General features: G+C 35.5%; 9 protein-coding genes across 9 annotated transcripts; 6 read left to right on the top strand and 3 right to left on the bottom strand.

The window, feature by feature from the left end:
• The first annotated feature begins 396 nt into the window (after positions 1-396).
• Positions 397-2954, top strand: LOC111830250. Its single transcript, XM_023781959.1, has 3 exons — positions 397-694; positions 769-1640; positions 2007-2954. Exons 1-3 carry the CDS (start codon positions 397-399, stop codon positions 2952-2954), a joined length of 2118 nt encoding a protein of 705 aa, XP_023637727.1.
• Positions 2955-4561: 1607 nt separating this feature from the next.
• On the bottom strand, positions 4562-5673 carry LOC17882666. Its single transcript, XM_006289525.2, has 4 exons — positions 5587-5673; positions 5375-5464; positions 5121-5191; positions 4562-4809 (listed from the first exon to the last, which is right to left on the bottom strand). The coding sequence occupies exons 2-4, from the start codon at positions 5442-5444 to the stop codon at positions 4693-4695; spliced, it is 258 nt and encodes an 85-aa protein (XP_006289587.1). The 5' UTR covers positions 5445-5464; positions 5587-5673; the 3' UTR covers positions 4562-4692.
• Positions 5674-7452: 1779 nt separating this feature from the next.
• On the top strand, positions 7453-8995 carry LOC17884484 (uncharacterized protein At5g19025). Its single transcript, XM_006288503.2, has 2 exons — positions 7453-7881; positions 7970-8995. The coding sequence occupies exon 2, from the start codon at positions 8041-8043 to the stop codon at positions 8752-8754; it is 714 nt and encodes a 237-aa protein (XP_006288565.1). The 5' UTR covers positions 7453-7881; positions 7970-8040; the 3' UTR covers positions 8755-8995.
• A 531-nt stretch (positions 8996-9526) lies between these two features.
• Positions 9527-11983, top strand: LOC17884422 (ATP-dependent zinc metalloprotease FTSH 6, chloroplastic). Its single transcript, XM_006287138.2, has 5 exons — positions 9527-10207; positions 10285-10825; positions 10911-11224; positions 11307-11547; positions 11621-11983. The coding sequence occupies exons 1-5, from the start codon at positions 9585-9587 to the stop codon at positions 11960-11962; spliced, it is 2061 nt and encodes a 686-aa protein (XP_006287200.2). The 5' UTR covers positions 9527-9584; the 3' UTR covers positions 11963-11983.
• On the bottom strand, positions 11982-14549 carry LOC17881116 (amino acid transporter AVT1J). Its single transcript, XM_006287643.2, has 3 exons — positions 14289-14549; positions 12707-13317; positions 11982-12604 (listed from the first exon to the last, which is right to left on the bottom strand). The coding sequence occupies exons 1-3, from the start codon at positions 14446-14448 to the stop codon at positions 12086-12088; spliced, it is 1290 nt and encodes a 429-aa protein (XP_006287705.2). The 5' UTR covers positions 14449-14549; the 3' UTR covers positions 11982-12085.
• Positions 14550-15999: 1450 nt separating this feature from the next.
• On the bottom strand, positions 16000-17466 carry LOC17883646 (gibberellin-regulated protein 4). The gene is made up of 4 exons (XM_006288883.2): positions 17269-17466; positions 17027-17068; positions 16854-16887; positions 16000-16444 (listed from the first exon to the last, which is right to left on the bottom strand). The coding sequence occupies exons 1-4, from the start codon at positions 17332-17334 to the stop codon at positions 16263-16265; spliced, it is 324 nt and encodes a 107-aa protein (XP_006288945.1). The 5' UTR covers positions 17335-17466; the 3' UTR covers positions 16000-16262.
• Positions 17467-19869: 2403 nt separating this feature from the next.
• LOC17881953 (50S ribosomal protein L27) lies at positions 19870-21233 on the top strand. The gene is made up of 4 exons (XM_006288772.2): positions 19870-19977; positions 20346-20453; positions 20550-20674; positions 20762-21233. The coding sequence occupies exons 2-4, from the start codon at positions 20357-20359 to the stop codon at positions 21008-21010; spliced, it is 471 nt and encodes a 156-aa protein (XP_006288834.1). The 5' UTR covers positions 19870-19977; positions 20346-20356; the 3' UTR covers positions 21011-21233.
• Positions 21234-23646: 2413 nt separating this feature from the next.
• Positions 23647-24965, top strand: LOC17883552 (zinc-finger homeodomain protein 8). The gene has a single exon (XM_006289939.2). It carries the CDS (start codon positions 23946-23948, stop codon positions 24744-24746), a length of 801 nt encoding a protein of 266 aa, XP_006290001.1. The 5' UTR covers positions 23647-23945; the 3' UTR covers positions 24747-24965.
• Positions 24966-25662: 697 nt separating this feature from the next.
• LOC17882838 (40S ribosomal protein S9-1) lies at positions 25663-27166 on the top strand. Its single transcript, XM_006288639.2, has 3 exons — positions 25663-25772; positions 26045-26426; positions 26795-27166. Exons 1-3 carry the CDS (start codon positions 25745-25747, stop codon positions 26976-26978), a joined length of 594 nt encoding a protein of 197 aa, XP_006288701.1. The 5' UTR covers positions 25663-25744; the 3' UTR covers positions 26979-27166.
• The last annotated feature ends 107 nt before the right edge of the window (positions 27167-27273 follow it).

Here is a 27273-nt window from a genome sequence, read left to right as displayed (position 1 = left end):
AAAAAAAAAACTTGGAATAGTCATTTGTTGGGTCACCGGTTTTTTCACCCCCATACATATTACATTCTCAGCATTACACCCTATACTTTTGAGCTCTTAATAAACCAACACAAACAAATTATTTCTACGTATAACTACCTAAACTCATTTTTTAAGCAATTTACTACACCTCCAATTAAACCAGAAAATCACGATCATAAAACCGATTAGACCAATAAAATTGCGTTTTACTCGATTGCGATCAGGGTAAACCGATTACTAATTGCTATCCAATATTATACGACGTCTTCATGCTAAAACAAAAAAGAGGTTGTGGATTAGGGTTCTTTTTCTGGTTCTTCAATCTAAATTTGTAATATTGGGGATTTAGAGAGGTTGTTCAGAGTGAAAGAGAACATGCTTGTGGAAGAGTCTCTTTGTCAACGTGATTCAGATGGTAGTGAGAAAAACAGGTACGAGATAGAGCGTGATGGAGACGACAAAGCTTCTGTAGAAAGGTCAAGAAAGAGGAAGAGAACGAAATCTCCTGCCAAAGAGAATGGAGGAGACGAGCGAGAGGTTCTTGTTGCTGGAGATGGTGAAAGGAATTATGAGAACAACGATGATGTTGAAAGGAATTGTGAGGACAAGGAGGTAGGGCAAAGAAAAATAGCAAAAGATCAAAAGATGAAACAGAAGAAGACATCATGGAGAGGTTTGACTACGAGGTAGAGGAAGCTGTTACAGATTGGTTAGATGAGTTTCAGATTCAGCAAAATACCATTCCAGATAGTTCGGATGACGAGGAAGATCCTGTAATTACTAGAGATAGGAAAATTAGGCTAGGAACAAATGATAAGTTGGCTATTGGTAGAACCTTCTTCACTGCTTTTGAAATCAAAGAGACTATGCTCCATTATGCATTGAAAAATAGAGAAAATCTTAGACAAAATAGGTGGGAGAAGAACAAAATCAGCTTTAGGTGTGCTCACACGCAAAAGTGTGGTTGGAAAGTATATTTTGCATACGATGAATCGAAGCAGTTGTGGGTTTTGAGAACTAAATGCATTGGTCATTCATGTTCTTCTAATGGGAAATGCAAGCTGTTGAAGAGCCCAGTGATTGGTAGGTTATTCATGGATAAACTAAGGCTACAACCTGACTTCATGCCTCTTGATATTCAACGCCATATTAAGGAGCAATGGAAATTTGGAAGTACTATTGGCCAAGTTCAGAGAGGAAGACTTCTAGCATTGAAGTGGCTAAAGGATGAATATGATCAACAATTTGCTCATCTCCGAGGCTATGTTGCTGAAATTAAACTTTCTAATCCGGGATCAACTGCATTTGTTGATTGTGTCTCTAATGCTGCTGGGGAAGATGTATTTGATCGGATATATGTATGTCTTGGAGCAATGAAGAATGCATTCTACTATTGTAGACCAATCATTGGTATTGATGGAACCTTCTTGAAGCATGCTATTAAAGGTTGTCTATTGGCTGTTATTGGTCATGATGCAAACAACCAAATATATCCAATAGCATGGGCAACCGTTCAAGCTGAGAATGCTGACAACTGGCTTTGGTTTATGAATCAGTTAAAGCTTGACTTGAATCTAAAAGATGGGAGTGGGTATGTAGTCCTCTCAGATCGTTGCAAGGTAATTTTTTTTTTCCTATACATGGTTTAGTTTTTCCTATACAAGGTATGCTAGTTACCACCTAAATTGTAGTTTTTACGTTAGTCTTACGTAACTCAGTTTTGATCTTCAACGTTTAGTATCTTTTTAGAAGAGAAAATTTAATTATATGATCTTATATAATGCTATTTTGGATTGACTTTTTCATATGATAATGGTTTTAATTCGATTAGGTAACAAGACCAACACTATCATCCACTTACGTTCATATATAAATGCATGCGTACTCCACATATAAATAGGAGCATATGAGCGTATCATAAGGTTCGAAGTAGCTAGCTAGGCTGTGCAAGCTAGATATGTGACTTGTTCGTTTGGTTGATGTAGGGAATCATAAGTGCAGTAAAAAGTGTAGTACCAAATGCTGAGCACAGGCCGTGTGTCAAGCATATAGTTGAGAACTTGAAGAAGAGACATGCAAATAAAGATTTCTTGAAGATGCATGTGTGGAATTTAGCTTGGAGTTACAGCCATGATGAATATAAAGCTAACTTGAATGCGATGAGGGCATACAGTCTGTCTTTGTATGAAGATGTCATGAAGGAGGAACCAAAAACTTGGTGTAGACCTTTTTTTAAGATCGGTAGTTCTTGTGAGGATGTAGACAACAATGCAACAGAGTCATTTAATGCAACAATCGTTAAAGCAAGGGCAAAGGCATTGGTTCCAATGATGGAAACAATTAGAAGACAAGCAATGGCACGTATAACAAAGAGAAAAGAAAAAATACTCAAATGGAAGAAAAAGATATCTGAGTATGTGTCAGATATTCTGGAAAAGGAGGAAGAAGAAGCTATGAGATGTGAAGTCTTAAAAGGAACACATGGTAAGTTTGAGATTTGGGTTGATGGGAATTCAAATGGTCTGAACTTGACTTCAGGAAAATGGGAATGCTCATGCTGCAAGTGGCAAGTGACCGGAATTCCATGTGAGCATGCTTATGCAGCAATCATAGATGTTGGTAAAGATGTTGAAGATTTTGTATCTCCATTCTTTGGTTCCCAAGTATGGCTAGAACAATATGAAACAGGTCCTGATCCAGTGAGAGGTCATCGGTTTTGGATGACCAATAGCAACTACGGCCTACTGAAACCACCGCCAGAACCAAACCTACCTGGTAGAAAGAAAGGATCAAAGAAGAACTTTAAACGGATCAAGGGTAAGCTCGAGTCCCCAACGAAAAAGAATGGAAGAAAAGGTAAAGAACCAGAGATACTCAAACTATCGAGGAAAGGAAGGACAATGCTTGGTTTTGTTTGCTACGTCTCATTTTAGCTTTTGTAAACGTGATGCTCTGTATTTTTGAATTTAGAATTCTCATCTATTTGAGCTCATTTTCAATTAGAACATGTCTTAAACAAGCGTACACCACTAAGACACAAACATTTAGATAATTGTAACTCTTAAACAAGAGAACGTTAAAAAAAACGCTATAACCACTACACCACTACACACACAAGACATGAAGGCACCACCAAGAAAACAACAAGACACGAATAGACCAACAAGAAAATAACAAGACGCTGCAATCATTACACCGTTACACCAATTGTCTTTATTTGCATCACATGAACAGAGACTCCAACTCGGATGACTCCCTCACAAGGAAACGTGATGATGACGTTGAGGCGAGGCACAAGAAAAGAAAGAAGCTAAAGACGACGACAACTACATTGGTACCTTCCTCTGCTTCGAAGATCAAATGGTCTAAAAACGATGAGCTTGTCATTCTCGGGGTTAGTAGTTAGTGAATTCTCTACTCATGTTGTCCTACTAGTTGGCGTTTGTGTGTAAAAAGGGTATTGTGGACTACGAAAATGAAACGAAATTGAGCGACAGATCCAACCAGGATGACTTGTACCGTTATTTGATCCATCCTCTCTAAATCCCCAATATTACAAATTTAGATTGAAGAACCAGAGAAAAGAACCCTAATCCACAACCTCTTTTTTGTTTTAGCATGAAGACGTCGTATAATATTGGATAGTTATTAGTAATCGGTTTATCCTAATCGCAATCGAGTAAAACGCAATTTTATTGGTCTAATCGGTTTTATGATCGTTATTATCTGGTTTAATTGGAAGTGTAGTAAATTGCTTAAAATAATGAGTTTAGGTAGCTATACATAGAAATAATTTGTTTGTGTTGGTTTATTAAGAGCTCAAAAGTACAGGGTGTAATGCTGAGAATGTAATATGTATGGGGGTGAAAAAACCGGTAACCTTCATTTGTTCTAAGTTCTACAATTATTGGTGGTGAATGGACCACCCTAGAAAAGAAAAATATTTTATGTTGAAAACTGCTAATATTATTTATCAAGATTTCGATTCGGATAGATAAATATTAAGTTAGAGTTCGAAAAATTCGGTTTGTTTATTTAAAAATTATGAATCTATTTAAACCAATATGATATTCAAAAAATTATTTTGGTTGGATCGAAATTGAATCGTTTTATTTTAAATTATTTGATATTTAAAAAATTAGAAAGTATTATATTCATTGTTTCCCTTTAATTATATATTTTGAGGTATTATTTAAATTAAGTTATCAAATGTAAAAAAAAAAAAAAAATTTAAGAAAAATAAATTTGGTCTGATCTCTGTTTCTGGATTTTTTTCAAATTAGTCTTTTTCCGACTCAACTCCAATTTTTTTTAAGGTCTAGATTTTACAGTTTAGATTTTGTCCATCTAAAAAAGTAAAAAAAAAAAAAAAATAATAATAATAATAATAATAATAAAGAGAGAACAACATGTCAAAAAAGATTGATGTATGGGAAGATTTTAAATTAGAAAATGGTGTTTCCCATGAGTCCACCAATTATATAAAACATAACTTTATTACAATTTGAAGTCGTATTTTCCACAGTTGAGAGACTAGAGCTTAGCTTACAATAAATATATAGAATTTTCAAATTACATATTGTTATTTATTTATTGCAAAAATATCAGACACCAACCCATTTTTGTGTTCGGACAAAAAAAAAAGGAAACAAATTTAAAAGAAGCTTTGTATTATTCAAGTGGAGGGGATTGGGGAGGAGGAGATGCAACAAAACCATTCCAATTGGTGTTAGACCCCGTCGGCCCGTAATCCATCAGCTCCATCATCTTCCTCGTCATCATGCCTTCCTGCATTTATTTCCACTTTATTATGTCTATTCTAATATCATTATTTACAATATATAAGTTTCTTTTTTTTTTAATATAACAAACATAGTAATATATAACATAGTAACTGAAATAGATTTTGTATTTGTACGATATGATTAGCAATATATAACATTAGATAAAATTTTAAAATGCAAAATACTATAGATACAAAACCCAGTTACAAAACTGTAGTTCAGAAACTAAAACAAAAGTGGAAATCTGTAGAGAACAAAAGTTGCTATAAATAGAAGAAGGAAATCAAAGAGAGAAGTAGAGAACAAAGAAAGTACCCTGAAAGAAAAAAGCTCAGCAGTAGTGTAAACTCCTGACAACTTTGCAGTTCGCAAGTTTCTCCCCATGGCTAAAGAAAAGTTCACAAAACAAAAAATCATCAGTCATATTTTTTTTATTTTTTTTTTGTCAATAAAAATCATCAGTCATAAAAGAAATCAAAATCATAGGGCTAAAACATGATAATCTTTGGTAACAGTGTGATTTAGCCAACAAAGAAGAAGATGTCAAGTAGCTTATATTACGTACGTACCAGTGGAGAAGAAGATGAGTAGTAAAAGAGAGGAAACAAGAAGAACTCTGAAGAAACAAGATTGACCCATTGTTTGTCTCTTTGAAGTTCCTGAAGATTTTATTTATATTTAAACTTTATATTTATTAATTTAGTAATAATTGTTTGGTAAGTTACTAAACCAATTTTTCTATTACTATAATAGTAAAACTTTAATAAAGAGAAAAGAGAACCTTTAGCTTCAAGGTTTTCCACTTTTCCTGGAAACTGCTTCAGCTTCAGATCCAATGAAGGAAGATTGTAATTAGATGATTAAAGTACCATATTCTATCATTTTATTTTATATATAATTGAGTTATTATTAAGAGTTAATCAAACTTAATTATGGTTTAGATTGAAGATCATCAGGAAGCAAAGTCGCACGTGTAACCCCCAATGAGTCCACGTGATGTGAACTGGACTCGAGCTCCTAATGTCTGCCACTACCAAAGTCCAAAGAGTAGTAGTATTATTTATGAATGAATCTACCAAAGTTTCTTTAAAAGTTTAGGATATTATCTCCATTTTTAATTACTTATTATACAAATACAGTTGTTAAGTTAGGCCCTTAACATCTTCAACATCCGTATCAATCAGATTTGTAAAAGTTTGGTCCATGCGATAAAGGATCAATCTACAACAACTTTGCCATATATTTGTGGAATTCTCACTGACATTATTAAACTCAGATCTTTTAAGAGTTTCTTTTGTTGTTTTATTTACAGAGTTGTCAATCTTGAGGATGCTTATCTCTCAAAAGTACATTTCATGTCTATATGTATGCAGCAAACTTTGTTTAAGACTTTATAAAACTTGGTTGATAGAAAACAAAAAAAGTTAGGCACTTAATTAGGCTATCATCCACGGGGTTGGCAAGGAGGGACTTTTCCACTTTGGACAAGAACTAATATTTTTGGAGGTATATTACAATGGAAAAACACCAATTTGATTTCCTAAAATATATATATATATATATTTTAGTGAAGTACTCAAATCCATGATCGATTACCGTGTTTATTTTAAAATTAGGGACAAGGTTTGACTTAGTTTTAATTGAATATCATGCGCTCATTTTACTATTATAGCCGTCTCATTTTCATTTTAACACATAACAAGACAAACAAAATTGAATCAATAATTTTGTGTTATTAAAAATTAAAGTTATTGCTAAAATGGCGTCGACGCATGTGATTAATGGGAGTATATTTTTATGAAAATCAGTGCCTTGCCAAATTTCATGAGATAAGCAAAAAAGAACAATTAACATTGGTTGTCTGCTTTTCCACTGTGCTCTCTAAATTGATAAGTCAACTTAAAGTCCAAACACAAACTTAACTTAACTTTAAGACTATTAAGTGTCCAATTTCTCAATTACGGCAGCAATATTATTTGTTAACCTATGTACTTTGTGGACTTTAATGGACCCATATTAGTATATTACTGGTTAACCTAAACCTTTTGTACTTTGTGGACTAAATAAATGGTCTGAAACTCAAACCTCGTTCTTTATTTCTTTTTAAGTCAGCTGCCAAACAAATGAAGATCTGAATGGACCGATCAGTGGAAAGTGTAAACAAACCAAAAACGTGTTTTTCACCCACTTCAACTACTTCGGACGGTGCGTTTGGTCTGGTCTGCTCGTTACAGTTACACAACTAAACCACTATAAAGTGCTGAAGACTTATTAGTTACTAGATGGCCGACAAACAAAAGCTAATACTAGAAATTGGACTTGGGCTTCATTCATGACTTTGGGCTTTTTCTTGTGACTATTATATACATATAAAAAAAGAACAATATATAAAGTGATAAAATATAATTGTTAGAAAAGAGCCAAAACAAAAATAAAATAGAAAAATCTAATGAAGCCTAGAGAAAGAGATGTCTAGTGACCCACGAAATCAAGAAAGTATCTAAAATATTAAAGTAAGAAAATAATAACGCTTTGATTTTATTTATTTATTATTAAAGGGAATGTACAGTAGTACTTTGGTAAGTCATGGAGATACATACACCTACGCACGCACGAACCATAAAGAGTTTTAACTCCGCTCGTAACATAATCTTAACGCGTGGTGGTGACCTCCTCTCTTCTCTTCTTACACAACACGATCACCCCAATTCGGACCGTAAAGAGATTTTAAAAAAAAAAACTTCAAAATCGTCATCATCATTGACGAACACGATCTAAATTTCCTTTCTACATATATAATTCCCAAACTCCAGATATTTTTTTCCCTTTTTGGGTCTTTGTTGTATATCCTACGGTGACGTTGTTGTAGTTCCCAAACCTTCCATTACGTTTCCGACTTATCTTTCGTTTCAGCTTTCCCCTTATTTGTAATTGTGAAGTTCAAGTTTGAAGATATTTTTCACCATTTGATGGATTGATCTGTTTTCGATTTCTTTCGTTTCCGTAAGGGTTCAATTGATTTCGATCAGATTGAACCCAGATTCCTTATCAATCCAGTCCAGTCCAATCCAATCAGGTTCATTTCAAATTCCTCTTTAGAAGCTCGATCTGATTTCAAAGTTTTGATTTTTATTTTGGTGTTTGATCGATCTGGGTGATTCTAGGGATACTTCACTTGGACTCTGAAATCGATCTTTGATCTGTTTCCTCAAAAAAGGATTCAACTTTTTCTGAGATGGTATATTTCCAGAACTCAATCTCACTCGCAGACCAATCTCCAATCATGGCTCACTCTGCAGATTTCAATCATCATTCGAAGCAATCAAGAAGCATCAACAAGAGATCATCATCATCATCAAGCTGTTCTTCAAATTTCCCAGTCTGCTGTGACGGATCTAGATCAGCTGCAATCGATGTTCTGATCCTAATCGCTGTGATCACGTCTTCCGGGTTCTTGATCTTCCCTTACATCAAATTCATCACTGTCAAGTCTGTTGAAATCTTCTCGGAGCTGTCTTGTTTAGTCAAAGAAGAGATTTTGCGTAACCCTGATCCTATTGTCTATGGTTTGATAGCTTTGAGCATCTCGTGCACTGCGTTATCTGCTTGGATGATTGTTATACTCTTGTGTAGTCGTCATAGATGTGGGAAACCCAACTGTAAAGGTCTTAGGAAAGCCAACGCCGAGTTTGATATTCAGTTAGAGACTGAGGATTGTGTTAAGAGCAGTAACAATGGAAGCAACAGTGGGAAGAGTGTTAGCAAGAAAGGGTTGTTTGAGTTGCCTCGTGATCACCACCGTGAGTTGGAGGCAGAACTGAAGAAGATGGCTCCACCGAATGGGCGAGCTGTGCTGGTCTTTCGGGCGAAATGCGGGTGTTCGGTTGGGAGATTAGAGGTTCCTGGACCTAAGAAGCAGCCATTGCAGCAAAGGAAGGTCAAGAGATGAAGCAAAAAGGTTCAATCTTTTTGAGGTAAAGTTTGGATCAATACTACAGGGGAATGATGATGATGATGATGATTACTTTGATTAGCTTTGTTCTTTTTGGTTTAGTTTCTTTTTCACAACAACTTCTTACACAAACTAATATATGTTAATCTCCATGTGTTTAAATAAAAGCTTTACATTGAGAGGGATATTGCAGAAAAATAGTTTATACTTAATAATAATGTTTTCTTTGGTTTCTTGATTCTGTTTTCTGGCTTTCATGGTAGTGGTTCCTTGTGTATGCTCTGGATTCTGGCATGTCTGTGTGTGTTATGCTACTATTTGATCTAGGATCTGGTTGGGAATTTTCTTTTTTCCAACCATAAATTAAATTAGTACTCAATCCATGGTTGGTTGAATAGGGACTTTTCCAAGGACCAAGCTTTTGAGTTTTGAGTCTAAGGCACAATGGGGCCACAGAGAGATGATTATGAAACTCTCTTTGCCTTTTTACCCTCCAAGTGTATGGTTATATAAATTTTAGTTAAAAAATAAAAAGAAGATTGGAAAAGATCGAAGGGTTGGACAATGATTACATGTTATCTCACATCCAAGCTATATACACTCTCTGGATCATTCAAGAAATCGAAGACATCTATATGTTCCAGAGAAGACAAAAGCAACTAGAAACATCCTCTTCGTTTTAGTCATGACTCATCATCACCTTTTTTTTGTTTATATAACAATCTCGAACACACCTATCGAATAAAATATTAAAGACCAAACTTTACTCTCAGAAATTAGTAGCCATTGACGGATAAACTCGAAGAAGAACAAAGACACTGGCTTTGATGATGAAAATGGCATCAACATCATCATCAGCTTTGTCTCTCCCTCTTTCTAACATCCCAACCTGTAATAAGAAGTCCCATAAGTTTCAGAAACCGACTCATTTATCCAAATCATGTCACATACCTTGTCTCAATATCCAAACTTTAGACCATAATAAACTCACCAAGAGAGCTCTACTGTGTTTGACTGCCTTGGGGTGTACGTCTTCTCTAGGAACTTTTCTTGCTCTCCCGGCAAAAGCTGAACCAGAAACTCCCATCGAAGCCACTTCAAATAGAATGTCGTACTCGAGATTCCTGCAGCATCTGGAAGAGAATGAAGTGAAGAAAGTTGACTTGTTCGAGAACGGGACCGTTGCCATCGCAGAGATCTCCAATCCAGCATTAGGAAAGATCCAGAGAGTTAGGGTCAACCTTCCCGGTTTACCGGTCGATCTGGTGAGGGATTTGAAGGAGAAGAACGTCGATTTCGCTGCTCATCCCATGGATGTGAACTGGGGAGCTCTCTTGCTCAATTTCTTGGTGAATTTTGGGTTTCCTTTGATCTTACTTGGCTCTCTGCTTGTAACATCTTCTTTCAGAAAAACACCTGGTGGACCTAATTTGCCTTTTGGTCTTGGAAGGTAAAAAAACATACATAATCAAATTTGAATATAATAAACCCAAGGTTGAGATCTTAAAGTATGTTTTCTTGTAACAGAAGCAAAGCTAAGTTTGAGATGGAACCAAACACAGGGATAACGTTCGAGGACGTAGCAGGAGTAGACGAAGCCAAACAAGACTTTGAAGAGATCGTTGAATTCTTACGAACGCCAGAGAAATTCTCAGCTTTGGGGGCTAAAATCCCGAAAGGCGTCTTGTTGACCGGACCTCCGGGAACTGGAAAGACTCTGCTGGCTAAGGCTATAGCCGGAGAAGCCGGTGTTCCGTTTTTTTCATTGTCAGGCTCGGAGTTCATAGAGATGTTTGTTGGTGTAGGAGCTTCTAGGGTTAGAGACTTGTTCAACAAGGCAAAAGCGAATTCACCTTGTTTAGTGTTCATTGATGAGATTGATGCTGTTGGGAGAATGAGAGGAACCGGCATTGGAGGAGGAAACGACGAACGTGAACAGACGCTAAACCAGATTTTAACAGAAATGGACGGGTTTACGGGAAATACCGGAGTGATTGTGATCGGTGCAAGGAACCGACCGGAGATTCTAGACTCTGCTTTACTCCGACCAGGAAGATTCGATAGACAGGTGAGTTCCATAAACTGAACAGATCGAACCAATTAATGATTTAACTGAACCGGTTTGGTATAATGCAAACGTGGTTTTAAAACAGGTTTCGGTTGGTTTACCGGATGTAAGAGGAAGAGAGGAGATATTAAAAGTTCACAGCAAAAGCAAGAAACTTGACAAGGAAGTGTCTTTGAGCGTGATTGCCATGAGAACTCCAGGTTTCAGTGGAGCTGACCTGGCAAATCTAATGAACGAAGCCGCCATACTCGCCGGAAGAAGAGGAAAAGACAAGATTACCCTGGAAGAGATTGACGACTCGATCGATCGGATTGTGGCCGGAATGGAAGGGACGAAGATGGTCGACAGTAAAAGCAAAGCCATTGTAGCCTACCATGAAGTAGGACACGCTATCTGTGCGTAAGTTCCGGTTCAATTTCATGTTATTCATTTTAATTTCTCCGGTTTAGTCAGAGAAATAACCGGTTTTGATGCCGACTAGGACTTTGACGGATGGTCACGATCCGGTTCAGAAAGTTACGTTGGTTCCTAGAGGTCAAGCACGTGGTCTCACTTGGTTCTTACCGAGAGAAGATCCAACGTTGGTGTCTAAACAGCAACTATTCGCTAGAATCGTCGGAGGATTAGGAGGCAGAGCCGCCGAGGAAGTAATCTTCGGAGAACCGGAGATAACCACGGGAGCCGCCAGCGATCTCCAACAAGTCACTCAGATTGCAAGACAGGTGTAGTCATCAAAATCAAATATGTTAAACCGAAAATAACCGGTGAAATTTTCTAATTCTTCTTTTGGTTCAGATGGTGACGATGTTTGGTATGTCGGAGATTGGTCCATGGGCACTAACCGATCCAGCTGCTAAACAAAACGACGTCATTTTACGTATGCTCGCTAGGAACTCAATGTCAGAGAAACTCGCGGAGCAAATTGATTCGTGCGTAAAGAAAATAATCGAGGACGCTTATGAGGTCGCAAAGAAGCATGTGAAGAGTAACAGAGAAGCCATAGACAAGCTTGTTGATGTTTTGTTGGAGAAGGAAACCTTAACGGGAGACGAGTTTCGAGCAATTCTGTCTGAGTACACTGATCAACCGTTAAATACCGATGTTAGAATTCTAAACAGAGACTTGGTCAGTGTGTAAATACAAATGAGTTAATGAATAAATAAAAACGGTCTAAGTAAATAAATAATATTATTGTTTCAGTATTACAAATTTCTTTCCTAACCAAAAATTCTTTGGGCCTAGACGTCATCTATTCGGATATCAAAATCGGCCAAAAATGTCCTTAACCGCTCGGTAAGTTCCGGTTATCACAACCAAGATACCGGTTAGCGTAATACCGATGAGAACCAGTGTTTCGAACCCGAGTCTCCGGTACTTGCCAGATATCTTTAAGTAACACAAACATGGCAATATAACCGACGCGGATGCGCTCAAGAATGCTCCAACAAGACTCATAAGGTCACCGAAGAACGGAAGAAGCAATGCCACAATCACATTGCTAGCAACCAGCACCGTACTCAATACAAAACCGGACGCTCTTTTGTTAGGCAAAAACCGAGAAAACCGGCTTCTCATTGCGTCGATAATAGGGGTAACCATGAGAGCAAACTTAGCTATTGGGTTCACCAATGTAGTCCATATCGCCACTTTTGAACTAAGCTTATCCGTAGGAAGATTCAATGTTATCTGTGATTCAACATTTGATCCATACATCAAGTATCCCAATACCGCCACCGATGCATATATGAATGTGCATATTGTGAAACATATTACCATAACCTACAAAATGTAATTAAAAAAGAAGAAGAAGACAAAATCATTACTCTGACTTTGGTCTATACAAAAAGTTTTGACAGTAGTGCTTTTAAAATAAACCCTTACGTTTGAGAATTGGCGTTTGTTCTTCATGGAAGTGTATAGAGTTGGGAATACCGGATGAGCACAATAACAAAACGCGTATAGGCTCACAGAAGTAGTGACTCCATTAAGACGAAAGACATCCGAGTCACTGTTCTTGAACCCTACTCCTTCAAAAGCTCCAACCCAAAAGATAGAAGCAAGAATCAACCCGGAAGCAAAGACTCCACTCGCGGATATATAAGAAAGAATCCTCATGTTGTCTAACCAAACAGAGGGAAGAATAATGAGAGCTACAAGGACGATGAACATTTGCTTGCCTTGGAGTTCAAATCCCATGAAGTTGAATCCAACGTTTGAGAAGAGCTTGTTAAGGTTGTCACCTTCTAGAATCAAGAAACTGGTCGCCACTAGGTAAAGCTCGAGGTTCATGAAGATGGAGACGACGACACGTCCTGTATTTCCAAATGCTTTGTAGCCAATGTCCGGGTATGATCGTAGAAGTGGATCCATGTCCATACATCTTTTAATGAGAATGGCACAATAGAAAGTTGTGATTGCTACGGTGAAGAGTATGATCAAACTTAGCCATCCTCCGGATGCTAAAGCATAAGGGACCGATAATATACCCACACCTATAAAGAAAAAAAAGTTCATTAGAAGAATTAATTAATATTTGTTTAAACACACTAATACAAACGTATTTGTTAATTTTGTGTTAATTACATTTAATAAAACACACACGCAAAGGAATAGCATGTGGTCTAGATCGTTATCAAGATATGATTTGATATCAAAGTGATTTGTAGAAGAAGAAGACAACTAGAAAAGGGAAGACGTGTTCTTGATGTGTTAGGTTTGTCAAGAGACACGTTGTATCAAGACACAGAAAGAAAACCGATTTTGGTTTCTATTACAAGGACTAGTTCTTTTGTCCGTATATAAATATGGTTATACGATAATGAAAATGGCTCAATCATATGTTTGGCTAGACGTGTGTAAAACTGAATAGCTAGTTTAACTTTATTTAGTATAAACTAAAAAGTAATACTATATACAGTTTGGTATATAAAACATTAAACACGGTTTTAGTGGCCTCTCTTTAATAGACCCATTAATAATTAATACTACAGAAGTACGTAATGACAATAATACTCCACTAATGCCTTTATCAAAGGAAACCAAATAAACTTTGCCCAGTTGTTTTTGTGTTTTTAAAAATTCTCTAGTAAACGGAATCATACTAACCTTAAAAGACAACAAACAATCATTTACTTGTTTTATTTTTTTGGGGTTTTATCTTTATTATATATTATCAAAATCTATGAAATTGGAAAAATATGAACAGAAGGAAAAAGATAGGATTGAAATCCACACCAATCTATTACAAGATAAAGTCAAAATCTTGAGTTAAAAACATCTAGAAAGAAAGTAAAATATAGCTAAATATAGTTTTTCTCTAGATTATTATTATGGAAAAACATGTAATATGTGTGGATAAGCTAAGAGTTTGTCCGTGACCGTGAGTTAAGGAAGGCTTGGTGATAAGAAGAAGGAAGTACTGAAAAAATGAAGAACAAAAAAGATTGGGAAAAGGAAATGAAACCTGATAAAGCGTTAATGCCATGGAAACAAGTCTTGGAGAAAGAAGTTTTGCCCTGTGAGTTATTATAATCATCAACAATCGTTGCTTCTTCATCATCATCATAATCGATATTCTTAACGATGAATGGCTCCGACATGAAATCTTTCTTCTCTTCGCTCATGACTTTTCTATAGTCTCGACTCTGCTCTTCTGTTGTCGAAGAGGCAAAGAGATAGAGAGGCGGAGAGATCGAGAGCCTAAAGAGATAGATATATTGATAGAGAGAAGAGTTTAAGTTACTAAATAAAGAAAACCTCAAGAAGTCAATATATATAGAGAGAGAATTAGAGATAGTGGTGCTAATATATTACTAGAGCCGAACAATGCGATTTCATCAAATTACTATAGTCGAGGTTCTGTGCAGGATGCACAAGGATATTACACATAATTAGCGTCGCTGTTGGCATTCTATTAAATGATTATTGACCAATTAAATTTTTTTAAATGGGGTTTTTGGAAACGAATCGAAAAATTAATTGTTGAAAAATATTATAACCAGTTACAATAAAGTATACCATTAGAGTAGTCAAACAATATTTGGTTGGATTTGAGAAAATTAAACGAAGTTTACCATTTTTAAACACGAGAGAAGAGCAATTTAACTTAGTTAAATACAAGATAGATTATGCAAACATAGTATCAAATCCTCCTTTTGGTGAAAATTCAAAGTAAAAATAATATGGTGTAAGAGTAGTGTATCATGGATGTCAATAATTTGTCGGACGAGTCTGGAGCACATGAACTGCCACATGTTTTTGTCGTTGTTTTTGTGGAAACTTGTCAACTGAACCCCGAGACGTATAAGTAAACAAGTATATACGAATGGTGATTTGGATTTGATGTAAATCACTATCTTTCTTTGTGATGAGACTCTTCTAGACTATACAGAAGAGTCCTAACAACATATTTCTATGTTTTCACTTTTCACAGAGAGATGTCTTTCATGTTCTATTCGAAACCAAAAACTTTTTACAGCTTACTTTAGAAAAGATGATACCAAATTGAGCTTTCGTTGTCAAGGCCAATGGCAATAACTATATATTTAATATTTGTGTCTCCAAACGTCATATTCCTTGTCAATTAATATGAATATAAACAACTACAAGTCTACAAGGGATTAAGAGTATATTTATAGAAATGTCCGATGAAACATGTAAAACACTTCTTTAAAGTTTGTGGTTCATATCAGTGCACACCGATTGTAAAATATATCATCATGAATTCATGATTGGTCGCAGAGAAGATTGTGGGAAAACACTATATATCGCGTAAAACACGTGATTTCGTCGTAACTCGTAGTAAGCGTTAAAAAAATCAATAATGGGCTTTTACGGACTGGGCCGATAGACCCAACACATCAAGGCTTTCTATATGCAATCCATCTTTTTTTTCTTTCTTTTAACTCAATAAAACTTTAATGAATAGAAATATTATCACAATGAATAACAGAGAGGATACGCCAATAGAAATCTTAGCTGAACTTTATCCTCCACAGAAGTATTTGGATCCAACAAAATATTAAAGTTATTTATTTGTTGGTTTAGTGTTAAGATCATGCAATCCTTTTTGCTTGATAGAATTGTGTTATTTTGTTATGCGGCCTTTTATAGTATTTTCGATTTATATGTATTTCGAACCGCGAAGAATAACTAAATGTATCAGAAACACCAAATATTCAAGGAAAATATCATTCATATATAGGCCACTCTCATTTCTTTTAGAAGGATTTAGAACAAAATCCCAAAAAGGAGTGACATGATAACCATTACAACATCAGAAATAGAATTAGACTGAAACACCAAAACATTTTTATAAAAGAAAAAGAAAAAAAAAACATTAATGAAAGTGAAATTTTAGTTATCGTCCAAGTTTTTTTTTTTAATTATAAAAAGGAACGATACGATAGTGGGAAGCTGGGGAAGAAGAGATGATGAATCAAGGGCATTTAGGACCACCCTGTTGAGTTTTCCAGTTGTTGTAGCAAGAGCAAACTTGTTTGTTGCCATAGTAACCAGGAGGCACACATAGACACTTCCTGCAGCACTTGTTGCAGAACAAAATGCATGCGTTGTGGTACTGTGTCTCTTTACACCTCCTATTGCATTCCGATGGGCACTCTGCTCATTTCACACCAAATCCAGTCAATTTCTTTTTACCCACCCAATAATAAAAACAAACAGAATCTTGTAGTGAAAAGTAACCAAAAACAAAGAAAAAAATGAAGCTAAAAAGCAAGAGACATGTTTATGACTTTTTGACTGCTGTTTTGTGGGACTCAAGAAGGACACAGTGGGTTTTGCTTTGACTCTATAACCTATCATTCAGGGGCAATTTGGTCAATCTACAAAATATTTTGAGAATCTACGGATCTGAGACCAAACACTTCACTTCCAACTTGTTTAAACAGTGTTGTAGAACTGAAAGCTTTACTCTCTTTTTTTCTTCTCTTAAACATAATTAATAACTTGTTTAAATTTTAATTTTTGTTCTGAGAATATCTCTGAAAATAAATAAATAAACACTTACGGGTAATTTTCAAGCTTCCTTGTCTGTAACGTTTCTGCAAAATTAACCAAAAAAATGTAAATAAGTTAAACATTTTTTCTTTTTAGTTAAGAAATAACATTAGGTATAAAATATACAGTTTTTTATAAAAGTGTATTTTTCGGCGGTTTCAACCACAAACAAAAAAAACTTACCGGGTCATACTTTATTGGATAATTATATCCACCGGCCATAACCTAACAAAAAAGAGAGAGAGTAATAATTAATTTTCATAGAAAAAGGTAAAATAAACATATTACAACCAAAAAGTACAATAATAGAACCCACATTATCTCAAATCTTGTTAATAGTAATAAGAAGAGAAATCAAAATATAGTAGCTTCCATATTTTCAAAGCATTGAAGAAGAAGAAGAAAGAAAAAATCTGAGATGTTACCATGGTTTGAAGCAAGGAGAGGACAATGAGGGCCAAGAGGAAGAGAGCTCCGCATGACTTAGCCATTTTTGTCTCTGTTTAGTTATCCAAAGAACCAAACACTCCTCTAGATCGCTCAAACAAGTTTTGGTCTCTTTTCTTGTTTGAGAAAAGAAGTGTGTACTGACTGAGAGAGGAGCTGTTTTGGTTGAGGACCCTGTGATGTTGCATATAAGCTATATATATACACACAATTGCTCGTATCAGTTATTCCATGCGGCAACACATATCGTTATTTCCATACTCCTCCATTCACATTATGCCACGCGTGCGCCCCCTTTTATTATTACTTGCCTATTGCCAATTGGTAAACTATGGTTTGGATGGTTTGCACATGGTTGTTTTAACAAAGCTTTAGTATTAGTACTATACTATAATACTTAGTACTTAAGTACTATGAACTCTTTTTTTTTTTATAAGTTATATTTGTTTCCTTTAAGACCTTTAAAAGAATTTACGAACTTTGTATATAGTTTTACATGTCATCTTTATTACATTCCATCTAGCTATGATTGTTTTGTTGTGGATTTAGATTGGGTGTGGGATTTTGTAAAAGACGAAACGTTTTTTAAACCACAAATACATTATCAGAGTAATAAAACAAAGAAATAAAAAAGAAAGAAGGACGGTGCATTGAAGAAGGAGACGGGGAGTTAGATCTCACCAACGGTCCCAACTGTAAATTGTAATCACAATCTTACTATACTAAGTATAATATTAATATTAATTATTAATACCATTGCTTGTTGACGGATCAATGATTAGTTTAGATAAAGTTTCAGAATATATAGTAAAGATAAATTTAATACTCTAATTCTTCTGTATATATAATATATATATTTTCTTCATAGAAGAAGAAACCAGATCTAGTTGGCCACTAATCAGAGTTTGTCAACCATCAGTCAAATCTATAGATGAACCAATTCATGCTGTTGTGAAATAGTAGGTAGCTAAATGAACAAGTATAGTTTTTAGAGTTATGATCTATAGGCCACATTCATCTCTTAGACCACATTCATCTCTTACAACTTATTTGAGATATAACAAAAGTGGAGGGGAACCCTTAAAAAAACAGGTAAACTCGGTCGCACCACTAGGGGGATATCAAGTTGAGGATTTTGGAAATGAAACAAAGATCACGACTAATGAAAAGGATAAAACAACTTGATGGAAACACATGTATGCAACAAAAAAAAAACTAAAACACGTACATTAATGCGCAATTGCGCATACACATCCCAACTTGTTTGTATACTGTGTGTACAGATATCCCAAAAATCTAGTAAAGTTGTTTTTGAGTAAAAGAAAAAACAAAAACTAAAAAAGGTTTGAAAAAAAGAGGAGAAAGAGAAGGAAAGGCATGTGCAGCTAGCCAGTTCCACATGCTCTCTCATCCAATTATTGTTTTTCTTGAGTCGATCTACTCTCGCAGAAAAAAAAGAGGGAACATTGAGATATTTTTCTGGTTTAATTTAATTAATAATGTTATCTTCTCTAATAAGGTCATTTTTAACCCAAAAATAATACTACTAAATAAGTATACTCAATGACAAATAATAAGTAAATGTGAAAACGTATTCTGCTTTATCAATGGTCGTAAAACAAGAATTAACATTGTTATTGTACAAAAAAATATCAAAAAGATAGAGAACTTGTAAGAAATGACGATGAATAAGCTTAACTACTTCTTTAAGGTGATGAACGTCAGATATAATTAGTTTCGGTTTACTATTAGAGAATTCAACGTAACTAACATTCTATGAAAACAAGTTTGGCTTTATTGTTAAACAAGGCCAAACACACCAAGTAGATGTACAAGACATTTTTAGCTACTGATTCCCTAATACCCTATTTTCAACTATAATTTAATTTACAAACATAAAGAGATGTAAAATAATTGGTGTGACACAAAATTGATTATGAAGGGTTTGGTTTAATATAAGAAACTTTGTAGGGTTGGAGTACGGCACGGACCGTAGGACCCTTTTAAGAGAGAAAACACTGATATATAAAAAAATTCAACAAATTTGTCTATTTACAAGATTTGAAAGCATGTGAGGGATCACATGGATGTATTGATTAGTTACTGTCCAAAAGAAAGATTATAGATCATGTCAAGTTGTCCCAAAAACACATGCATAGAGAGAGATATGGATTAGAAAAAGAGAATACAACAATTTTTGTTATTGATGTTACAAGAAGAGATCAAAGATAGTGATCATCACTCATGGTGTCAACTACTTGTTCACACATTCACTCACTACTAAAGCCTAAGTTTATGCAGAGGACATTTGAGATACTTTTGGCTAAGATTGGTTTCATTTCCAAAACCACAATTTGAACGGAATCATTTCTTCTTTTGTTGTTGTTACAGCTTTTAAATAAATCGAATGATATGTGTGTAAACAAATTAATGAAAGTGTAAAATCGCAAATGACTATAACATGCATATTCATTACAATTTTGATCCAATTTTGATCCAAATTAAAGTGTAGGGGTCATAATGTAAGAAACTAAAAACATCAAGGCCCTCTGAGCTTATTGTTAATACTTGACAAATAGGGCTTTGGAGTTAAGCCCCTTTTCCCTCCTGCGCCGTTTAATCCTTATCCCGCTTCCGTCGCCGTCGCCATCTCCGGTCACGCTTTTCATCGTTCTCTATCATTTCCGGTAGGTATCTTCTTTTTATTCTTACCACATTCGTGGAGAGTTTCGATTTCGTCCTGGGTCGGAGAAATCAACCGATCAGACTCTCATTTTAGGTTTTGATTAGAAATAGTGAACATCTCAGGTTTGATCGTGAATTTTAGAAAGAAAGAAAAAGTGTTATGATCGAAATTTTGATTCAGATTTACAGGTGGTGAAGAAATTTAGAGAAATCGATTCTGAAATGTTAAAGTTTTCTGAGGTTGATCAGTTAGCTGATCAATGGTTGGATTAAATTAGGAGTAGAATAGATTTGTTGAAATGGTATGAATTGTATTGATTCTACTTGAGAAATGCTTTGTGTTTGAGTTGCTCTTTATTGTTGCTCGCAGATTCTGGAAAAATGAATTTCTTTAACTCAGCAGCATCCTTATGCAGAAGAGTTAGTCTGAGGGAGCTGATCACTGAGGTTCCTGCTTATAGTGGCAGTAGCATTTCCGGTATATTACATATCAATCAAGTTCTCTGTATCTTGATCATCTTTGCTGGTTAACCCATTTTATGTTATTGTTCTTCTTCGTCTTGTGATGTTAAAGATGGTTCTTCAAGTGGGTTGAGTTTGGTCTTGAAGCGTTGGGCTACAAAGAAAACCGCTGGTTCTACAAAGAATGGTCGTGACTCTAATCCCAAGTTTCTCGGTGTTAAGAAATTCGGAGGAGAGGTAAGAACTATCAAGCAAAATACTATTTGGTTGAATTTTATTCGTATATGATTGTAGAAACCAATGTGTGTGTGTGACTTTTTGCAGAATGTAATACCGGGAAACATCATAGTTCGTCAACGCGGAACTCGGTTTCATCCTGGAGACTATGTTGGGATCGGGAGGGACCATACTCTGTTTGCATTGAAGGAAGGCCGAGTCAGGTTTGAGAAAAACAAGATAACTGGTCGCAAATGGATTCATGTTGATCCAAAAGGTGGTCATGTCCTTCACCCTATCTACACCAAAGCTGCAGCTGCAAAATCGACTAAGTTGGAGACAGCTTCATCGTCGTGAAAACTCATCGATTCAAACCAAAGGTGTCTTCATATGATCTCTTGACTAAAGAAGATGATGGTATCAGAACAGCAACACTCAGTTTAATACACTCTGCTGTTTTTTTTGTTCTTTGTTTGGATTTTGTTGTTGGGCCTCTTTAAGCCATGCATAAGTTCATAAGAGTCCAAATCATTTTTTGCGAAATGGATGTTTAATTAACCCTGAAGCTTTTTTCTTTTCATATGTTTGTTTATTACAAAACAATGCACACAAAATTATCGTAGTCAACTAATTTTCACAAACTTGATGATAGACAAATTACAATCTTCACTCATTTTTCTTTGTTGTAGTCGAATCCTACTCCTCACTAATTGGTTGTTTTGTGTTGATCATTTATCGGCCCATTATAATAAACCCATCCCGGAATGGGCCAACGTTTTAAGCCTCAGGCTTTGGTCTACGTCGTTTTCAGACTGATAAAGCTCGTAACAAAAACCCTACATAAATTAGTAACATCTGTATATGGTGATTATTACTCAAAATTTTCAACCCAATCAAATTTTGATAATATTTGCATCATTTTTTGTCATTCACGGTTTTTTAAATTATAAATCAATAATATTTAGTTATTTACCTTGAAATTTGTAAATCCTAATTAATAATACATTAATAACTTAAAACAATAATTTTTTTGCAACAAAATTATTTTTAAGGAACGGAGAGAAGTACAAAGCTAATTTGATATTAACAAGACTACTAGATACGTTAAATTTTAAGCAGTGTATCTGATCGGGTTGAAAATTTTGAGTAATAATCATCATATACAGATGAAGCAGCTTAGTTGTTTTGGCATAATTTGAAATCAAGAGCCAACTTGTTTTAGTCATTAAAACAGTTTCCTCAAATTCTTCTCAAGTTGTCGTGCACATTAATAAATGTATTTTTTGAATTATTTTTACACATTCAATTTCCTAAAACAAAAAATAATTTCGTTTGCCACCAAACAAAAAAAAAAAAAAAGAAGAAAGAAGATGTCATTGGTGTCTTCTTCTTCACAAATCTAGAGAAGTACAGTCCAAAAATTAATGCCACTAAACAACCCATACGTTCATTGTATATGATACGCTCTTCCACTCGCATTTGCGCACATAATAATACATGTATACTAATAATAGGGGATGTATATATCAACGCACTAACATAAGTATAATGCTATATAGATTATACTAGTAAAAATACTTACAGATCGATCAGATATATAGTTGCGTCAAAATATAGATACTGAAAGAAAAGAAAAACTAATGGAATATATTATACAGTACTTGTTATGGGCATAAATAAAGCTTATTTAATGTCGGGTTGCCTTGTTCTTCGTCCTAACTAAAAGAGTAAGGAACACTAACTATTTTCTAAGACAATAAATGGGTGCATATCTTATTATCTTATTTCGTTGTCTATGAAATCTATAGATTCCGTAGTGAGGTAATAGTTAAGACTAATATAATCGAAGTTATATCCAAATGCATGAAATGTTTGATACGGTGGTTCCCTATTTTTGTACAGTTCAATGTATATGAGAATTGTCTCTACGATAGTAAACGAACATGGTTCGATTAGGCAGCGCCATGTTGAAAGATATGGGACGCGTGTTAGCTGTCTAGTGTATGTGATAAGACAACTTCATACTAGTCAAAGTAAATGAAAGGGTTTAGGAGTTGTTAATCATACATATTAATATACGATTTCGCTACTATACATTCTTTATTGGTTTTTGTATGTCCTGTGAATGATTAGTTCTCTTATTAGTAATCCTCAAAATAATCTTAATTAGTTTCTTTTAATCTTGTAGGTTTCTCTTATGAAAGACTTTTATGTTAAGAAGTACATAAGAAGTTTTTGGGGGGTAAACAGCATCCTTTCTTTACCACCACTGCTCGTGTCAGCTTTTTTGTATGGTTGTCCACTTTTATTAAGGCCACTTTAACCGTCGTCAACATGAATAATCAATTAAAACATTTTTGAGTTACTCGAGAAGTACATCAAAATTAGGTAGATAAGTACATAAATTAGGTAGATAAGTTTTTGTTAACATCTGCTATCAGGGTCACCTTTAAGACTGTAATTTGCTTGTTGGATAGTTTATTTCTACAAAGATTGAAATGAATTGGTGTGTAGCTTATAAGGGAAGGTCGAGATTTTTAAACATTTTGGATAAACACTAAAGTTTTGTCATGACAACCAAAATTTATGCTTAATTATCACACCACCCAAAACAAACCATAAAACGAGTTTTGCTTAAATGATGAACAATGATGATAATTGCAAGGTGCAAAGAAAAAAAAGAGATTAATAATACTACTATTGGTATAAAATTCTGAGTATATAATTAATAAGTTGTCAACGTCATGGAGATACAAATTTAGCAAAAAGAAAAAGACATGACTCACATTAGATGCTGTTCTATGAACTCTATTTATTAGCCTATATTTATTACACTTATCTTTTTTTTTTATTAACCCTAGGATGAGGTCAACAAACAAACCATGGTTAAAAAATAAAAAAGAAAACCCCATAATGATTATGAATCTCAACCACACAACTTGGATTTCTCATTATCAACAGTCCTCATCTCTTTCTTCCTCCATGACCATGAGGGTTGAGTAGTAGTAGTAGTAATACATACATACATAGTTTTAAACTCCTCCTTTCCTAATCCTATACCTTTCCAAATACATAAACCCATGTCCCAAAATTTCCCAAAAGTTTCAACCTCGCAATTAAAATAACATTTCTGTTTAGTGCAATCTTTTTCCTTATCTTCTCTTCTTCTTCTCCCATCTCTACAACATCATAATACTTTCTTGTATACCCAATAACCAAACCCCATCGCTAATTCTCAAGGTTACAAATATATTTTTGTTTTAAAAAACTTAAATGTTTTGAGTCGTCCGTCATGGATGTGATAGCTACTACAACAACTATTGTATCCGACTTGGATTCAAGACAACCCGAAATCGAAGCTCCGACCCGGATCCATCCAGCGAAGCCTATTTCTTTCTCCAACGGCAAACGCTGCCACCACAATCATCTTGCGTCTGAAGCGGCTGCGGTTGTTACTTACAAAGAATGTCTAAAGAACCACGCCGCGGGAATCGGCGGCCACGCTTTAGACGGATGCGGCGAGTTTATGCCGTCCCCGGCTTTTAACTCTAACGACCCGACTACACTAACGTGCGCCGCTTGTGGTTGCCACCGTAACTTCCACCGCCGAGAAGACGATCCGTCTCTCGCTTCTGCCATCGTCCCGGCGATCGAGTTTCGTCCTCAAAACCGTCACCAGCTTCCTCCTCCTCATCCGGTGGGGATTCGTAGTCCTGACGACGATGACTCAGCTTCTCCGCCGCCGATCTCGTCCTCTTACATGCTTCTTGCACTCTCCGGGGGAGGAGGAGGAGGAGGTAACACGGCGGGTCCAATGTCTAGGAAACGTTTTAGAACAAAGTTTAGTCAGTATCAGAAGGAGAAGATGTTCGAGTTCGCGGAGAGAGTTGGGTGGAGGATGCCTAAAGCTGACGACGTGGCTGTTAAGGACTTTTGTCGGGAGATTGGAGTTGATAAAAGCGTTTTCAAAGTGTGGATGCATAACAACAAGATTTCAGGACGAGGCGGAGCTAAAAGAGCTAACGGCGGAGGTGGTGGAGGAGATAGTCGTGAGAGTGTTGTTCCGACGAACGGGTCGTTTTCTTCGACGTGAGGAAGAGAATAGAAAACGTTGGAGAAAAGCGTCGTCGTTTTAGTTGCTAATTCTTTCTTTTTTGGTTTCATGATTTTTTTTTTAATATATATTTTAAGTCAACGGGTCAATTCTGTTTTCTTCTATTCCGCTTTGATAACGTGTTATGTTTTGTAACTTTTTATTATCATTAGTAGTTCCATCTTTTGTTAGAGAAGTGTGATTTGAGGTGTAGCTTCCGACCAAATGCGAGAAAGAATAAAATTAGTAACCTCCTAGAAATTTAATAACAAAGTTAATTATTTTAATTTATATATATGGTTATTTCGTGTTTATTCTATGAAAAGTGTAAAGGAAATGAGGAGAATTTGTTGAATTTATGTGATACGATTACTCAACACATTCAAATTTTATTCTAAATGCTAGTAGTCAACTAATACATTTGTCCAATATGATTAGGACTGGGTAAAGATTAGGCATTACGTTAGGTTAATATGATTAGAGACACCACTCACTTTAAAATATTTTTGCTGTTTTATTAAGGCAAGACTGGTAAAACATCTAAAAAATCCTTGCAATAATTAGTTTTTATGGTATAAGATCTAAAGGTCAAAAAGATATGTACAATTACATTTAGGTACGACTACTCGAATTAACACTGAAATATTTTATTAAGCAAAAGAAACTAAATCGTTATACAAAGCAGATGAAATAAATATATATATATGGAAAGAATCGTTTGGTTAAAAAAAGATAATAAAAAAATGGAACGAATCGTAAATTTGGTGACAGAAAAAGAAAAAAATAACGAATAAAATATCAGAGCTCAAGCCCAAACATATTAATAATTAAAACGGGCCAATATATTAAGCCTCAGTTTTGAAAGGCCCAATAACGAAAGTGAGAGTGTAGCGTTAGGGTTTTAAGAATTCCTATAAAACGGCTGTGTCGTCTCCTTCATTGCTCTCTGCGTGCCCTAGTATTTCAGATCGCCGATTTTGCAGTAAGGAGACGAAGATATGGTGCACGTTTGCTACTACCGCAACTGTAAGCCTATCTGCTCCTTTCTCTCCTAGATTACTTTTCTCATTTCCGATTCGGTCTTCGCTGTGATTTCTAATCGAACTGATCTGTTAGGCTTAGGGATTATCTGAGGTTTTTGATTCTATCCTCTGTATAGTGTTGTATAGATTATGAATCTGGGATTTTATACTGTAGTCATTTTGTGAGAGATTCGATCATTTGTATGTATCAATCTCATTTGGGATGTTACCTTGTTGCTGATAATTTTGTGTGATTGTGTGTATTTTGTTGAATAGATGGAAAAACCTTCAAGGGACCTCGTCGTCCTTACGAGAAGGAGCGTCTTGACTCTGAATTGAAGCTGGTTGGTGAGTACGGTCTCCGTAACAAGCGTGAGCTCTGGAGGGTGCAGTACGCTCTTAGCCGTATCCGTAATGCTGCTAGGGATCTTCTTACCCTCGATGAGAAGAACCCAAAGAGGATCTTCGAAGGTGAGGCTCTCCTACGAAGGATGAACCGTTATGGGCTTCTTGATGAGAGCCAGAACAAGCTCGATTACGTCTTGGCCTTGACTGTTGAGAACTTTCTTGAGCGTCGTCTTCAGACTATCGTGTTCAAGTCTGGTATGGCTAAGTCTATCCATCACTCCCGTGTCCTCATCAGGCAGAGGCATATCAGGTATAGTCTTTTGTTCGTTTGATTTGCTCTTCCTGAAGTTAATTGGTATTTGTTGTATTAGTCAGATTGATCTGAATTGAGACTAACATTTTTTTAATTGCCATATCATGGTGACTTGTTTTCTAAACTAGTTTAACATCAGTGTCTTATACTTCTGAACCATTTTGCTCCATTTCTGATGCAAAACCTTAAATTGAACCTGCTTTAGATAGTCTTGATTGGTGCATAAAGTTGTACACGATGAATGATCTTCTCGCATTTGGCTATTCACTGTGTTTATTATAAGTTTTGCTGTTTATGTTTTAATTTGTCTTAGGTTGTATAGAATGAGTACTCATCCTGGTTTTCTCTGTTTACTGTTGTTCTAGGGTTGGAAAGCAGTTGGTGAACATTCCATCATTCATGGTGAGACTTGATTCACAGAAGCACATCGACTTTGCTTTGACCAGTCCCTTCGGTGGTGGCCGTCCAGGAAGAGTGAAGAGAAGGAACGAGAAGTCTGCCTCCAAGAAAGCATCAGGTGGTGACGCAGACGGTGATGACGAAGAGTAAATCTAAATCGCTGCCGTTTTAGCTATGAAGCAATCTGCTTTTGATATTTTGTAGTATGCGACTTTTGTTGTTCGTTTTTCAGAGGATTGTTTTATGGTTTTCTTTTTATTTTACCCGTGAGATTGCTAAAACCTTATGGTTATCCATATTTCTCATAATTTATCTTTACAAAGTTTTGTCTCTTTACGTATATTTACTTCTTTACCAAATAATGAAAACTGGTGAGATTTCGTTTAGCCAAAAAATTTAACAGTTCATCGTAATTTCCATGTGCTCAAATATTTTAAACACCAAT

Source organism: Capsella rubella, unplaced genomic scaffold (genome assembly GCF_000375325.1).
Source record: "Capsella rubella cultivar Monte Gargano unplaced genomic scaffold, Caprub1_0 scaffold_6, whole genome shotgun sequence".
Classification (NCBI taxonomy): domain Eukaryota; kingdom Viridiplantae; phylum Streptophyta; class Magnoliopsida; order Brassicales; family Brassicaceae; genus Capsella; species Capsella rubella.
This window is presented reverse-complemented; position numbering and strand designations above follow the sequence as displayed.